At 44.8% G+C, this 17,461-nt stretch overlaps 1 protein-coding gene across 1 annotated transcript in view; it reads right to left on the bottom strand.

Annotated features, from left to right (window-relative positions):
* CCDC7 (coiled-coil domain containing 7) overlaps positions 1-17,461 on the bottom strand; it is a 227,250-nt gene that overhangs the window by 142,117 nt on the left and 67,672 nt on the right. The window contains exons 4-7 of the mRNA XM_088447948.1: positions 13,981-14,049; positions 9,726-9,809; positions 9,009-9,029; positions 8,619-8,651 (exon numbers count right to left, since the gene is read on the bottom strand). Coding sequence (XP_088304074.1) covers positions 8,619-8,651; positions 9,009-9,029; positions 9,726-9,809; positions 13,981-14,049 — 207 coding nt within the window. The remainder of the gene's footprint in view (positions 1-8,618; positions 8,652-9,008; positions 9,030-9,725; positions 9,810-13,980; positions 14,050-17,461) is intronic.

The following is a 17,461-nucleotide window of genomic DNA, read 5'->3' as shown; positions in this document are numbered from 1 at the left end:
CTTGACCGTTAAAGGGTGCTGTAACCCCCAAAGTACACTCCAGTTCAAACCAAAAAAATATATATTTTCTGTGTTTGTGAATTGTGTGCGCAGTAGCCGCACGTGCATCAACAAAGTAGTGCCAAGCGTGCGCCTGTGTCATAAGTAAAGGGCCGGCTGGCTTGACCGTTAAAGGGTGCTGTAACCCCCAAAGTACACTCCAGTTCAAACCAAAAAAAAATATATTTTCTGTGTTTGTGAATTGTGTGCGCAGTAGCCGCACGTGCATCAACAAAGTAGTGCCAAGCGTGCGCCTGTGTCATAAGTAAAGGGCCGGCTGGCTTGACCGTTAAAGGGTGCTGTAACCCCCAAAGTACACTCCAGTCCAAACCAAAAAAATATATATTTTCTGTGTTTGTGAATTGTGTGCACTGTGGCTGCACGTGCATCAACAAAGGAGCAGCGCCAAGCGTGCGCCTGTGTCCCATAAGTAAAGAGCCGGCTGGCTCATTTCTTAAAGGGTGGTGTAACCCACAAAGTGCACTACTCTCCAGCAAAAATAAAAAAATATTTTCTGTGTTTGTGTGCGCTTTAGCCGCACGTATATATCAATATAACATAAATGGAGGACCAAACTTTCTCCGATAAAAATAAAATAGGGAAAGATCAAGAACCACTTCCTCCTAGTGCTGTTGCTGCTGCTGGGAGTTGTTCATCATCCCAGAGAGGAAGTAGGAACATCACTACTTTTACTAAACAATTGACCCTCCAACAGTCCCTAGCGATGAGGATGAAGTACGACAGCAGTCATCCTGAAGCAAAACGTATAACTGAGGCCTTGACTGCTATGTTGGTGTTAGACGTGCGTCCAGTATCCGCCATTAGTGCAGTGGGATTTAGACAATTGATGGAGGTAGTGTGTCCCCGGTTCCAAATCCCGTCTAGATTCCACCTGCATCCTCAAAGCAGCAGCGACAAGCGTGCGTCTGTCTGTTAAAGGGTCGTGACACCCTCAAAGTGTGCTACACAAACAATAAAAATATTCTTCTTTTTTTTTCTGTCTTTGTGAATTGTGTGGGCTGTAGCCGCACTTGCATCCTCAAAGCAGCAGCGACAAGCGTGTGTCTGTCTGTTAAAGGGTGGTGACACCCTCAAAGTGTGCTACACAAACAATAAAAATATTCTTCATTTTTTTTCTGTCTTTGTGAATTGTGTGGGCTGTAGCTGCACTTGCATCCTCAAAGCAGCAGCGACAAGCGTGCGTCTGTCTGTTAAAGGGTGGTGACACCCTCAAAGTGTGCTACACAAACAATAAAAATATTCTTCTTCTTTTTTCTGTCTTTGTGAATTGTGTGGGCTGTAGCCGCACTTGCATCCTCAAAGCAGCAGCGACAAGCGTGCGTCTGTCTGTTAAAGGGTGGTGTAACCCTCAAAGTGCGCTCCACAAACAATAAAAATATTCTTCTTTTTTTTTCTGTCTTTGTGAATTGTGTGGGCTGTAGCCGCACTTGCATCCTCAAAGCAGCAGCGACAAGCGTGCGTCTGTCTGTTAAAGGATTACATCGGTGACAGCATCCAAGTAGGCATGTCAGACAGTCCGTACCTGTACTGGCAGGAAAAAGAAGCAATTTGGAGGTCCCTGTACAAACTGGCTCTATTTTACCTGAGTTGCCCCACCTCCAGTGTGTACTCCGAAAGAGTGTTTAGTGCAGCCGGGAACCTTGTCAGCGAAAGGCGTAGGAGGTTGCTTCCACAAAATGTGGAGAAGATGATGTTCATAAAATGAATTATCAACTCTTCCAGGGAGACCAGCCTCCAGAACGTACAGAGGGACCTGTGGTTGTGGATTCCAGCGGGGACGAATTAATACTCTGTGAGGATGAGGATGTACACACTGAAGAGGGTGAGGAATCGGTGGATGAGGAGGATGAGGACGACATCTTGCCTCCGTAGAGCCAGTTTGTGCAGGGACAGATTAATTGCCAGCTTGTTTTGTGGGGGCCCAAACGAACCAATCATTTCAGCCACAGTTGTGTGGCAGACCCTGGCGCTGAAATTATTGGTTTGTTAAAGTGTGCATGTCCTGTTTATACAACATAAGGGTGCGTGGGAGGGCCCAAGGACAATTCCATCTTGCACCTCTTTTTTTTCTTTGCATTATGTACAGTTTGGGGCCTAGTTTTTCAAACTGCCATCCTGTCTGCCACTGCAGTGTCACTCCTAGATGGCCACGTGTTTGTGCCACCCACTCGTGTCGCTTAGCATAGTCATCCAGCTACCTCGGTGCAACCTTTTGGACATAAAAACACTATTGTGAGGTGTTCAGAATAGACTGGAAATGAGTGGAAATTAAGGTTATTGAGGTTAATAATAGCATAGGAGCAGAAAAACCTACAAATTCTGTGATTTTAGCTGTTTTTATGCTTTTTTAAAAAAAAATACAGATCCAAAACACAAAACCCAGAACCCAAAACACGGAAGGGTGGTTTTGGCAAAACCAATCCAGATCCAAAACACGAAGAAAGATCCAGATCCAAAACCAAAACACAAAACACGAAAAGTTGCCGGTGCACACCCCTACTGTGTACCCAGCTTAACATTTCACCACCCCATTATACATTACAATTCCCATGATATCAATATATTTTACAGCTCCCATTACACCAACATGTAGCATCTGCAGTAACCCAAGGTAGAGAGCAGCTCATATGCTCCTGCATACATTGCAATTCCTATGTCCAGCTTACAGTAAAGTTCTCATGACCCCTGTCAATGTCGTATTAACAACAGGGCGACCAGGGTGGTAGCCCAGGGGCCTCCACACATAGCTACATCACCAGCGTGTGGGAATTGTGGCATACGTGAACTGGTGTTTCTGTGTGGTATATTGTGAACTGGGGGCAGGGCCATTAAGAGCCGTTCTGGGGAGGCGGCGTGGCCTAATTGCAGGAGGCGTGGCCACATGTCCTTAGTAAAAAAACGAGTTCAGCGTTAGCTGGGCTGCTGACAGTTAGGAGGGAGAGAGGGGGACGAGGAGTGGGTGGCGTCGGACCTGGGACCTCGCCAGGCCCCTCCAACAAGCCCAACCCGGAGTAATTAGTACCCACGCCCAGGGCTATTAAAAGTCTGCCTGGGCCCGGGGAAGGGAGGAGTGGCCATGCCCCTTAGAAAAAAAAAGGAAAAAAATAATATTTGCAGCGCTGGGGAGGGGGGCGATGTGAGCCCCTCAGCTTGCCGCTCATCCAGGGGGGGGGGGGGGCACAGGCACACAGGCAGAGGAGACTGCTGTTGCTGCTGAGCAGCAGCGAGCAGTCTCCCACTGTAGCCCGGCACACAGCAGCATGTGCTGGGCTACTGTCAGGTAGGAGGGATGTGAGGAGACGTCGGACCCGGGCCCCCGCCGGGTTAGGGTAATTGGTACCCACTCCCCCTCCTACTGGGCGCCAAACCATTGGGTTTGCGTACAAGTCTAAATTAGGCCCAAAGTCAGGAGCTGCTATTAACCTGCTCTGTCATAAATTACTAATACCCCTACTACACCACCACTTCGGCCCAGGTTATTGCCGAGTCGTATCAGTGTAAAAGGGGCCAGGGTTGGATTTCCAGGTCAAGAAACCCGGATAGCGAGCAGGGTTGACCAAGGGAACGACCCATGTAACCATGCAGTGTAAATGGGCAACCTGGGTTATCTGGTCCAGGTCCCGTTTACAGCATGGGGGATCCAATTTCCCGGTGCTTGGAGATGATGGGGTATATTTACTAAAGTGCGAGTTTTTAGGAGTTGAGATGTTGCCCATAGCAACCACTCAGATTCTAGCTATTATCTTCTAGAAGGTGCTAGATAGATGTTAAGTACAGTAGAATTTGATTCCAATTCTATAAACCCGCACTTTAGTAAATATACCCCAATGTCTCATCCTGGATTGATTGCAAATTGGCTAACACGACTAACTGCATGTGTGATGTCCGGACATGTTCCAATGGCACTTTGATAAGAAACTCCTCTCTGCCTCAGTTACTGGATGCATAGCTTTTATTGTTTTGTGCTAACAGGTTTATCATCTGCCATTCCAAACTCGATAATATCCTTGTTGGTTTATCATAACAGTCTCAACATTCAAATTCTGTATGATCCATAGACCCAGCAGTTGCTGTGCCGGCCCAAAGTCTTTGAGTCCGAACCTGTCACTCAGCAACAATGTAACTTTGGCTTTCTTTGCCTGCAACCAATAGATCATCTACATATACAATAACTAAGATGAGTAAGCTTTTCTTCTTCCACTTATAGGGCCTGATTCAGCTGATCGCAGATTCCCAATTATCAGGAATCTGCACATGGGCAGGACCTGTTGTATACATGTACAGAACAGATCCTGCTAAATCACACACAGGGTCCCGTATGCCTCTGTCTGATTGACAGGCAGATGCGTTTGCGGGGGGCGCTGCACAGGCGGGACAGCCTTTGTCTCACCCCCGTTTTCCAGGAATGGCAAGGCCAGGATCTACTTCCATGGACGCAGACTTCCTGGCATCACAGGACCCGGCCATGCTGCTGTAAGCCTCAGCTACCACAGCCTGACCAAATGGGCAACCTTTGCGATGGTGACCCCAGGCTGCATTCTCAGTCGCAGCTCTGGGATTGCAGATGCAGCAAGGAGGTGTCAGACACCTTTGTGTTAGCCCATACAATGATTTCTTTAGCAGACATACTTTTCCCTCTGGAAATGCTTCAACTTTGTAATGTTCCCATGGCTCTGTGTAAATTTTCTCCACTATCTCACCGTTTAAGAAGGCTGTATCAAAGTCCAGTTGGTACAGCAGTAAATCATACATAGCAGATACAGCAATGACCACACATAATGTACTGAACCTTACAACAGGCAAAACGATCTCTCCAAAGTCAATGCCTGATTTCTGGGTGTATTTCTTGGCAACAAGTAGGGTATTGTAGCAAGCAAGACTTCCATCAATGCTTAGCTTCTTGCAGAAGACCCACTTGTTTTTGACTATTTTGCTGTTACTCGGCCTGTCTACATTGGTCCAGGTGTCATTGTCATTCAAGGCTGCAAGCTACTTTTCTATGGCTGATTTACATTCCTCACAGTCGCTGCTTGACTTTGCTAATTGTACAGTTTGAGGTTCTAGGAAAAAAAGGGCTTGATTCAAAGATGGACGCAATGCCGATGTTTTCGCAGTTTGGGCAATTATCTGTAATCTGCGCATGCGTGTTTGTGGGCAGAACTGGAAAGGTGAGGACTCAAACGCAGGAGTGATCCATCTGTTTTTGGGGTGTGTCAGCCAGTGACTGTGATCCCATATGCAGTGAAAGTGTCAGTTCCCGTGGCCCTTGTTTCTGCGACCATAGGGTTACTCTGAAATACAATAATTGATTGATCTGCAACCGAGCTGCGTCTTTGTAAGCAGTCGCTTGGACTTGCAAAGCTGCCGGCGGGCGTCTCAATACAAATCCCGGTGGCTGTGACATATGCAGATTTCTGCACAGACACTGCGTACAAATTGCAGCTGCAGCGGCCTTAGTGTACATCTGCTAACTTTGAAGCATTCCTTGAAAACTCACCTCTTCAGGCAAACTTGTCAATTCAAAACCGCCCATAGAACCTCCATAAGCTAAAGCTATCCTACCCATTTACACCCCCTCTATACAGTCCACACATAACTTTACATATTTTCACTTTCACATCCTCCTGACCCTTGGCCAACATTCCTGCGTGACTGGATCATACAGCCAAGCCTGGCGACAGGGGGGCCCAGGGGTACAACTGTACCGGGCCCTGAGGTCCTAGGGGGCCCCGGAGTATATCGCTGCCTGCACTGCTGGGAGAAATTAACTGCAGCCACACGCTGCATATAAATCATATTACATAGAGCAGCAGTGCCGCCCAAATCCCAATCTGTGTCACTTACTTACTGGTTTACTGCAGTGCTGGCCGTCGGGGCTTGGAGAAGCTGTTCAGCACTGGGTTAGGGGTGGGGCTACTGCCTGATGTCTCCTCAGATCACTGGATGATAGAAGCAGTCATTAGGCAGCCCCGACCCCACCCCAATGCTGTGCCTCTTCAGTCCCGCACAGCAGCAGCAGCAGCAGCAGCACCAGCAGTCCGGACTCAGCAGAATTTGCCCAGATAGCTCCAACAGGTAAGTGCAGCCTGGGAGGAGGATGGCAACACAAAATGTGGGATAGGGTTGGGATAGCACATAGAGCAGAGTGTGGGATGGGGGATGAGACAGAACAGGGGGGATGGGATAGCACAGTGAGGGATGGGGGATAGGATAGCACAGTGGGGGATGGGAGAGCACAGTGTGGGATGGGAGAGCAAAGTGTGGGATGGGGGATGGGAGAGCACAGTGGGGGATGGAGGATGGGAGAGCACAGTGGGGGATGGATGATGGGAGAGCACAGTGGGGGATGGGAGGGCACAGTGTGGGATGGAGGATGGGAGAGCACAGTGTGGGATGGGGATGGGAGAGCACAGTGGGGGATGGAGGATGGGAGAGCACAGTGGGGGATGGGAGGGCACAGTGTGGGATGGGGATGGGAGAACACAGTGGGGGATGGAGGATGGGAGAGCACAGTGTGGGATGGGAGATGGGAGGGGCACAGTGTGGGATGGGACACATTGTGGGATGAGGTATGAGAGTATAGTGTCAGATGGGGAGCACAGTAGGATATGGAAGCACAGTGTGGGATGGGGAGCTTTTATGTAGTAATAAAATAAATGTGTATATATATATATTTATATATATATATATATATATATATCAACAAACAGGCCGGTACTCCACTGTAACATAAGTACTTGCCCAAGTGCTCTCCAGGGTCTTAGGGCCTGATTCAGAGCTGAACGCTCTGACCAGAGCGCTCGCTCTGAATCAGGGCCCTCCTACCTTTTTTTGGAGCGTCCTCATGGACACTCGCATAGCTGTGGGTTACCACCCACAGCTATAGCGAGCGTCCATGATGATGGTCGCGATGGTCTTGACCATCGCGACCATCGGGCTTGCAACGGAGACCCTGCGGTAGGGTCTCGCTGCCGCAAGCCCTGGAGTGATTTTGGCTCTATCTGTCAGTGGGGCCGGCTTGAGACGGTAGGCGTTCCCATGGAAGAGAACGGCACTCACAGGTCATGTAATAAAATTATATGGAGACAAACTCCTATTCGACGTTTCGATTTATTTCAACCTTTTTAGTATATTCTTCAAAAAGGTTGAAATAAACGGAAACGTCGAATAGGAGTTTGTCTCCATATCATTTTATTACATGACCTATGATCTCTCTCTCTCTCTCTCTCTCTCTCTCTCTCTCTCTCTCTCTCTCTCTCCTTAAGTCCTTCGAGAATCAAGTAGCTGGAGGAGTCAAGCCAGCACTGGGAGGCAAGAGAGGATCCGGCGCATGGCAAGCTGAGGAAAAGACACACAAGCAGAGACATAGAATAAGGTAAGTGTGGAGCACGACGGGACACTGTGGGGGGCGGATACACACTAGAAGATATGCTCCATGAGCGATATTGTCAGTGTTTGCCCTTGATCTCCTGGGCAAACGACATTGTACGTACAAACTGAACAATATCATTAACGATATCATTCAGTGACATCATCCTGCCACATCACCGAACAGGCAGTACCTGATGATATCGTCAAATTGATCTGCCAGTTCAGGTGATAGAGACATCGTTAACAATTCATGGGAGCGAGCATTGTTAACCATGTTGTGCATACACACTGGACGATATGAACAAAATATCGTTAACGATCTCATTATCGTCCATATCGTTCACTTTTATCGTCTAGTGTGTATGCGGCTTAAGGCAGACTCTCAAGCGACTGGCCTGTATTTGCCAGGGATCCTGGGATGGAGGGCCCTAAAAGAATGGGTTTACTGGGCTCCATGATTTCTGTTGCCGGCCCTGCATACAGCAACCCAAGAACCTCTGCAGTGAACCTCTGCAATTTGGCTGGACCAATATGCAATAGGTAACATCTATCTTTGTGTATCAATGCCTCTCCCATAGATTGTAAGCTTGCAAGCAGCTTTCCCCCCTTCCTCCTATTACACCTCACCTTTTTAGGCTTGCTTGAGTTTCCACTACACTGTATTCTGCAATTTTCCTGGTTAATTTACTTTTAGCTTTCAGGAAGTATTTGTGCATCATCCATGTGGCATCATCTATGAAAGCCATGAAATAGTGGTTCCATTCATTCATTCATTCATTCTGTCTCCATTAGTCCACACACATTTGCGTGCACTAGTTGCAATGGTACTCCCGCTTGGGAGGCTGACTTTGGAAAGGGGCAACGTGTTTGCTTACCGTTTCCAAAGTCAGCATCCAAAGGTTAGGCTAAAATAAGCAAAAAACATATGCCCTTTTCAACTGTATTTTTTTTTTCTTCTTTTTTTTAGTTATTTACACCCATTTTGCTATCAGCTCTACATCAGCCCCTTACAGTACAGGCATAACTTCCCCCTCAGCTGGTCTTAATCATTCAATGGGGTTAAATAATTAAAGGAAGTTTTAAAACCAATTCCTCTGTGCTGCCATGATGGTCAAACATACCCTTTAGTATTATCTGGGAAGCATGCAAGGACTAAAATATTCAGTATCATTACAGAATAAGTTCACCTGTGCTAAGAGCTGCATCACATTCTGGAACCACTGCAAGACAGAGAGTATATTTATAAAATTATACCTATACAAAGCATATACCTGTATACACACTCCATGGATATGTAAATACATGCACATAAAAAAATTAAAAAGTGGCGCTCGAGGGGTTTGGTGTTGTGACACACCTGCCAACACAACTGACACAAGATTCATTTATTACACACCAATGTTAAAACCAGAATAATAATGAAACATGAATATTTGAGAACTGAACATATAAACTTTGTTCACCTAGTTTTGGAAGATCTGGTACCACAGCTATATAATATAGGGGACATCAATTCATAATGAAACTGTTATAATGCTTACTCACAATCACAACACATATGTAATTGTAGTACATACCCGAAGCAAAGACTCCAAGATCTGTGGAAAAAAATACCATAATTACTTATTAATCCTTACGTATAAAGTTATGCAGTCAGTACTGTATGTTAATATTCAGACTGTTGACAGTATGTCAACATGTACAGAATGACAACATTGAACATATCAACATTCACAATGTCGACACTGACATAATTTAGACATTGTCAAATTGTCGACAGCCACCGCGTCGATATCCACTTTTAAGGTTAGGCTCCGATTAGCTTCAGGCTGCGGTTAGGGTTAGATTAAGATTAGGGTTAGGCTGCGGTTCGTATAGGCTTAAATTGGGTACACACTATATGATTCATCGTACGATATATCGTGGATCGGAACAATATATCGTATGGGTCGTGCAGTGTGTACGTCTGATCAGTCGTTCGCAATGGTCATTAATTCATTAAGATTAAACGGGAAATCCTATTGTCGACATGCCGACTGTCGACAAAATATACCACACCCATTACACTCACAACTACACCAAACCGAATAAGGGGGGAGGGGGGGGAGCAAGGGGTTGTTGAACAGCCATAGTAGGATTCCCAATTTAATTATGATTTTCTTTGGGCGAACATTTATTCAAGGTTTCATTGCAATAAAGTAAGATATGGACAGAATAAAGGAAACAGGACAGTTTATAAACATTCCTGCCTTTGCCACTATACCGAAAACAACCCTGTATGATATGTTTCTTACTTGATGTTGTTCGTTGATTGTAGTATCTAACTCTGTTGCAGCAGAATGGCAGTTTGACAGCAGAGACACCAATGGCTTCTCCGGCTGTCAGGAAGTAAAATATATAAACCTCATCATTCCATTCACTTTGACATCATATTTCACATGACAGCAGATGCTGCAAATGTTTTCTGCACTTTCTTCAGAACTGATTTAATGTCCAGGTATAGGCTTTCATTATCCAAGCCAAGGCAAAAGCCTAGGGAGGCCAGGAAGTAAGCCACAGGGCTGGGAATTTCTTCTGATTCGTGAGTGCTTTGCCTCTTGTACCCATATAATACTACATTATACTAGATCACTGAATTAATATGTAGAGACAGCTCTATTTTCAATTGTCTCAAATGTTTAGTCCTAAATATGCGAGATAACAGATGGAGAGGAGCAGTTCACTGCTAGACCCAACAGCAAAATTTTGGTGTAAGGTTCAGAAATGTGAATTATTCCCTACTCTACTCTTCTGAGCATGTCCGAGGACTGAAGTGCCTGCTTATATTGCACCCACGGGATAGAGGGCCTCATTCTGAGTCGCATGCAATACCAATATTCACAGAGTTCAGCTATTTTTTGCTTCTCTGCATGTGCGAAAAACGCTAAATACTAGTACAGCACAATCACATGCTCTACACTGTGTGTACACACAGAAGCACAGTACTAGAAATGTATTGGAAATTTGGAAATGTTCGGGCGGTTATGGGTGGTGATTGGGAGGTGGCTATTCAAATCATACTTGCCTACTCTCCTGGGGCTGCCAGGAGCCTCCCGAAAATTAGTTGCCGCTCCTGGATCCCCGCAAGAGTAGGCTAGCCCCCCCGGATTGGTGGCTGACCCCCTACGACCCCCGCACCCGCCGTGAAAGTGTACAGTCTGGGGGTGCGATGACGAGATTTGTGCTGAATCGTGTCATAGTAGCCCCGTCCCTTGCTTTATAATGCCAGTAATATCAGCATTATAAAGCGTGGGGGGTGCGATGATGCGATCGGGTCGGCATGCCCTCAGTCCCCCCTTATTAAACCGCCCCCACCCTCCCTTCATCACTGACCTGGTAGCCCCCTCCGGGAAATATGATCCACGGTCCTTTGTTTGGACGTGCCGTGGGTGTGTCACTGAAGTATTTGCACACAAAGACACTTAATTGCTTACAAGTAGCTCATACTCTTATGGAAAATCTGCATCTACCATAGGGCTGGTGCAAGTTTTGATGGTGTGACCAATGTGGGCGTCTAAAGATGCACCAGTATTACAGCATCTGACTAAGTGGGCATCTGAGTCCTTGCACATGCAGACGCATGGATGTACACCAGGGAAGGGCTGATATTAGCATTAGCATATAGTCACAGATATAGTTAGCTTCCATCCTGTAATTAACCGCAAAGTACGCAGCTGCGTTCCCAAAGGGGTGGAGCTCATTACGCTATAGTATTAATCCCCTTAATCAGTCATGCCAGTGTCTGATTGGCACGGTCTACTGATTTCCATGGGAATCAGGCCTAAAAGCAACTGCAGGTAAAGAAACATAACTTACATAACATAATAAAGCAGGAGGAATAAATCATGTTAACAGTTTTAAGTTGTTTTAAACAATACTGAAAGTAAAAAGTCTACATCCCTTGAAGTTTTGTAACTTCTCTACTGCAAATGCTGATCACTGCATTGAGGGAGAAAATCACAGGTGCAGCCCGAGACACTGAACACAGGTTTCAAGCCATGTCATAGTGGCTTGAACCCCGTTTACACCGCGGGCTGGAACCAAGATATTGTCAAGGACACCTCTGCCGGCTTATGGAGATTACATAATCTCCAAGCGCCGGGAAATGCAGCTCTCCCTATTTTGTGAGCGGGACCTGAGTCGGATGACCCAGGATACCCATTTCCACTGAGCCTTACCCGGGTCTTACCTGCGTAAAACCCTGCTCGAGCCTTTTCCACTGAGCCGCGACCCATGTTGACACAGCAGTACCCTGGGTTTTAGAGGCAGTGGAAAAGGGGGATTACACAGAGAAGCGTGGTAACTGAAGTGGGAGTTCAATGCTGAAGAGGTTGGCAGTTGGCTGGAATGGAGAGGGGGAGTGTACAAATATTTTAATAAGTTTCATGATCAACTGCTTTATTTGCATGTATTAGATAGTTTGCTAATATTACTACACTAGCTGGGATACCCGGCGTTGCCTGGGTTGAGGACTGGACCCTGTAGTACATATGCAGCCTTTAATTTTTTTAATTGTCCTTGCCTATAACCTAGATAACTATGCAAATTAGGAGTAAATGACAGTGCAGGCAGGCGTTTTCTCATATCATTTGGAATGGGGTATATCAGGAGCAGACTGACTTACAAAACAGAAATCAGTATAGCTACCAAATCACTTGAGTTTCAGAAATCACTGCAGAACAGAGGGAGCGATTCAGATGCTGATCGATATGCTATTACAGCTGGAAGCCACAGATGAGTAATAGAGGCCAGGAAATCTCGCTCAGCCGACGGAGACACTGGCCTCTCCACTCTCCCCCAATTGCAGCGTCACACCTCCATTTTGGGGAACAGAGGTCGTCGCCGCCCCCTCCCTTTCCAGAAACGGCAGCTGACTGTCAATCACTGACAATCTGCTGCCGAACTGCGAGCAACATCGCAGACCCGTACCCGGCGCATGCGCAGATTACCGAAATCTGTATCCTCAGCTGAATCGCCCCTTGAAATCACTCTGCAGACCAACATTGAAAACCATGTCTAGCAAAGCTGCCATCAGGGGAGAATGCCGGAACTGGAGTCCCATTCCCAGATAGAAGGGGGCCTGGCCACAGAGGCACTGTGTGGCTGCGATCAGTCTTCCCTGCTGTTTGTAATCTCCAAATGCTAAACTTTGCCAGGATCAAAGATTGTGGATTGATTATGCTGTCTGCCACAGTCTGAATCTATTGAGTGCTGAGCTGCTCATGAGCCTGCCAGGCAGTCTGCTAAGACCCCTGGGGCAAACATGTAGGAAGAGAGAGAAGAGACTTGTCTTTTATATGGCACACAAAAAATCTTATTATATTTAAAAGATTTTCTGGGATTCTCCCATCTAAATATTAAACGCAGAATACATTTGTCCTATTATTATATGAAGTACCTCAAATAATAGAAATAATAAATGAAGACACGCGGCAGGGACTTATTTTGATTTTATTTTCACCTTTCTATAGTAATCAATTACACAATCAGTTTTTAACCTACTTTTAATCTATATTTCACTGAACCTTGTTCCAGTTGGAACAATTTTAATGCATACCTAATAAAGATTAGAATCTTTTAAATATAATAATATTTTTTGCGCGCCATATAGAAGACAAGTCTCTTCTCTCTCTTCCTACATGTTTGCTATCATTTCTTGTCATTTGCAGCACCCCAAATTTGATCATAAATTCAATGACAAAAATGTATGGGGCCTTCAACTAAATATCATATGATGTGTGCGGATATATATATCCATTTGTTTTTTCTAAGACCCTCGGGGCAGCTGATGTAAGATGAGACAGTGAGTGAAATGCTAATAATGCACATTGTTTAATGTCAAAGTTTATCATGCAAACACAGAGGGCAGACTTATGCTGGGTACACACTGACAGATATACTGGCCGATCAATAGATCGGCTAATATATCTGCTGCACGTCGGAGAGTGTGTACTAGCGATATGTCTGCGAACTGCGTCGTTCACAGACATATTGCTTCGGCTGCGCTGTACAGCCGATGGACAGATATGTCTGCAGACAGTGGCAGTGAAACGGCCCCCGGCCGCCGGGACACGGCCCCGACACGCGCCCCCCCCGGACCCCCTGTAGCATGCAGAGGTTTGTTGTTCAGTGTGTATAAATGACCATCATCTGCAGATATATCGCTTAGGTGTGTACCCACCTTAACTCCGTATTTCATGTATGCGGTTGTCGGAAAAGTGATATAACACAGCATTTTGAAAGGCATGAGAGCGTGACAGCCAGCTCCTGAACCTGAGTGTCCCGGTTTTATGGGACTGTGTAACATGTGTGGCCCTGACGAGGTTCAAACCTAGGCAAAAACCTAATCCTGGTCAAACTACACTACTATGCCAAATTTGTGGAGCTAGGTAAAAAAAAACTCTGGCCGTGCATAAAGGACACACACATACACACTCTCTTGCTTATTGTATAAATATATTTCATTTTTAAAGTTGGCCTATAAAAAAGTATTGGCAAATGTACGCTTACCCTGGGTAAACATGTTGCTGTTGTTTCACCATTGTCTTTCCCATATGTATCTTCCAACTTTGTGACATTCTACAGAAAGAAAATTAGGAAATAGTAGTTTATATAATAAAGCTCCAGAGCTGGAGTGCTTAAAATATACCTTATAAGTGGCGGGGTTTTTTTGCATTATTGTTCTGTGTCAGAAAACAAATGTGTATGACACTGTATAGAAAAGTTTCAGTATATATGCAAGCCAAGCTTCTTTCACATCCAATATAAAATAATATATAAATGAAAGACTGTATTCTATATAAAAAATATGTAAATGATAGACTGTATTCTATAGAAACATCAGTGTACAATGAAATTGTTAACAGATAAGTATAATCAAACAGGAACTCTTTATGTATAAACAGTATCAAACAAATGCTTCAATCCAGAGCCGTATTAGCGACAAGGAGGAACACGTAGGTGCCTGGGGCCTGCTGATCCTAGGGAGCCCGCCACCCGCCTGCCACTAACTGTAGGATAGAGACTGCAAACCAGAGCCCAGCATTCGCCGCCACATACCATTTGCAGGGGGGCTAGCCTGCCAACCGACACAGCATGGAAAGACCAGGCCGCTGGAGCCTCAAGGGCTAAGGGATCCAGCAGCTACACGATCGGGACACACTGTTGCACTACTGGGTAAATCCCATAAGACGCTGGTCAGAGTAGCATGTACTGATCTCCGATTGGAATAGCAGCAGCCTAATGGGAGATTCACACTGAGAACAGAACAACAACAGGTAAGTGGAGCAGGGGGGATGGGATGGGAAGAAGGTGGGGGGGTTAATTGGTATCGTTGGGGGAAGTTAATGAGTTATGCGTGGATTTTATTATGAGGGTGAGTTAAGATGAAGGGGTTAATGCTTTTGGGGGAGAGAGGTACAGTAATGACTGTGAATGGAATTACTGATGTGGATAAGGGAATGTTTATATAGGGGGCAGTCAGTAAAGGTGAATTTTCCTGCTAGGCTAATCCTGAACTAGTTAATGATTTTTTTACAATGGATTTTTTTCAGGATGGGGATAACAATGTGTGGCAGTCTCAAAACTACTCTGTGTTGTATAGTAGTCATTCACATGGTCAGTGCTCTCTGTATTATATATATGGTCAATCAACTGCTCTATGTATTATATGACAGTTACTCACATGCACTCTGTATTATATGGTGGTCATTAACATGCTGTCTGTATTATATGGTGGTCAGTGCTCTCTGTATTATATGACGGTCATTAGACCCCTATGTGTTTTATTCCTTTATGGATTAGTTTGCTTTGTATTTTCTTTTTTTGTTTCTGTAGTGTGAGGGGATTCTTTGTAAGATTTTCCTTCAGCTCCAGCTTGTCTAGAAACAGTATTCATTGTTTGGACGGATTGGGGTGGGAGCCTCAAACCAGTATCTTGCTTAATGCCCCATGAGGTGTTAATCCGGCTCTGCTTTAATCTTAAGGATTGGAGAACATCTGCTTTACATACGCAAGGGCCTTGAGACTCATGCCCTTTCCCATCACTTTAAGGAAATGCATAATTGTGATGTAGGTCACATAAAAAAATTTTATGGGCTTAAAAAAGTTATAGCAGATATAAGAGGTAGACACGTTGCACAAAAACTGGCAAGAAAGGAAATGCAAATGATATATAATTTTAAAACTCTCAAATCCATAGGACTAAACAAGGATTTTGAAGTCAAATGGTTTTTATAAGTTTTTTTATCTTTATATTCTTGCATTGGTGCCTTTTATTCATTTAGTGTAAGTTTTAAATTTGCTTTTAATAGTTATTAATTATTTATATTGTTGTTGTGTTTTTTACTGAAAATAGCATCTTTCCGATTATGGACACAAATACCCCGCAAACATGGCCGCCGCCTATATGAAAGACGTTGACTCCTCACCAAGCCACAATCTATTAAGCTTCTAGCGCAAGAGTATTGACATGGGAGATCCGGAAACAGGTGACCGGAAGTGACGTTACGAGCATGAGAGAGAGAGACTCGGAACGCATACTTCTAGATGAGATGATCACCGGTCAACATCACCTGAGGTCAAATTATCCGGTCTGGTCTGTGGTCAGAGATGGAGCGGAAAGAGCGGCTTTTTAACAGGGAGGCTATGGGTTTTAGTCTGGCAAGTTGATCCATGTCTGGCAATAGGTTTTAGTGGTTGATTGTTAGGATCATTAGGCGGGGTATATATTGGAAGGTTAGCATGTCTCCTCATACCTTGAAAAAGATACAGTTGTATCGAAACGCATTGGTGGAGGAGCTGAGTGGGGATTTTTCTGGACACTTCCCAGCAGGTCCGTTTGACAACTACCGGGGTCGCCTGATGTTTGGACTTATGCACTGCTGTCTACTAAAAGGGTAGACCAATTCATCTGGTGAGGGTCCATTCATTCCCCACTCGCACTTGTTTTATTATATATTTTAAATTCATGTTTTAATCTGTTTGGAATTAAATAGTATTACACTATTTTGGAGAGCCACAAGTTTTTATCTATGCTGGTTTGTCTACTTTATTCATAGTAGACCATCCATAATGGTACGAGTCTGAATAAGAGGGGGGTCAAGCTTTATAAGATACAGTCAGGTGCATAAATATTGGGACATTGACAGAATTTTCATATTTTGGCCTCTATTCACCACCACAATGGCTTTGAAATGAAACAAACAAGATGTGCTTTAACTGCAGACTTTCAGATTTAATTTGAGGGTAATTACATCCAAATCAGGTGAATGGTGTAGGAATTACAACGGTTTCTATATGTGCCTCCCACTTTTTAAGGGGCCAAAAGTAATGGGACTATCAACTCAAAAGCTATTTCATGGACTGGTGTGGGCTATTCCCTCGTTATTTCATTATCAATTAAGCAGGTAAAAGGTCTGGTGTTGATTCTAGGTGTGACATTTGCATTTGGAATCAGTTGCTGTCGACTCTCAATATGAGATCCAAAGAGCTGTCACTATCAGTGAAGCAAGCCATCATTAGGCTGAAAAATCAAAACAAACCCATCAGAGAGATAGCAAAAACATTAGGTGTGGCCAAATGAACTGACTGTTTGGAACATTCTTAAAAAGAAAGAACGCATCGGAGAGCTCAGCAACACCAAAAGACCTGGAAGACCACGGAAAACAACTGTGGTGGATGACAGAAAAATTGTTTCCCTGGTGAAGAAAAACCCCTTCACAACAGTTGGCCAAATCAAGAACACTCTCCAGGAGGTAGGTGTATATGTGTCAAAGTCAACAATCAAGAGAAGACTTCACAAGAGTGAATATAGGGGATTCACCACAAGATGTAAACCATTGGTGAGCCACAAAAACAGGAAGACCAGATTAGAGTTTACCAAACAACATCTAAAAAAGCCATTACAGTTCTGGAACAACATCCTATGGACAGATGAGACAAAGATCAACTTGTACCAGAGTGATGGGAAGAGAAGAGTATGGAGAAGGAA

Source organism: Taudactylus pleione, unplaced genomic scaffold (assembly GCF_031769625.1).
Source record: "Taudactylus pleione unplaced genomic scaffold, aTauple2 ptg000446l, whole genome shotgun sequence".
Taxonomy (NCBI): domain Eukaryota; kingdom Metazoa; phylum Chordata; class Amphibia; order Anura; family Myobatrachidae; genus Taudactylus; species Taudactylus pleione.
This window is presented reverse-complemented; position numbering and strand designations above follow the sequence as displayed.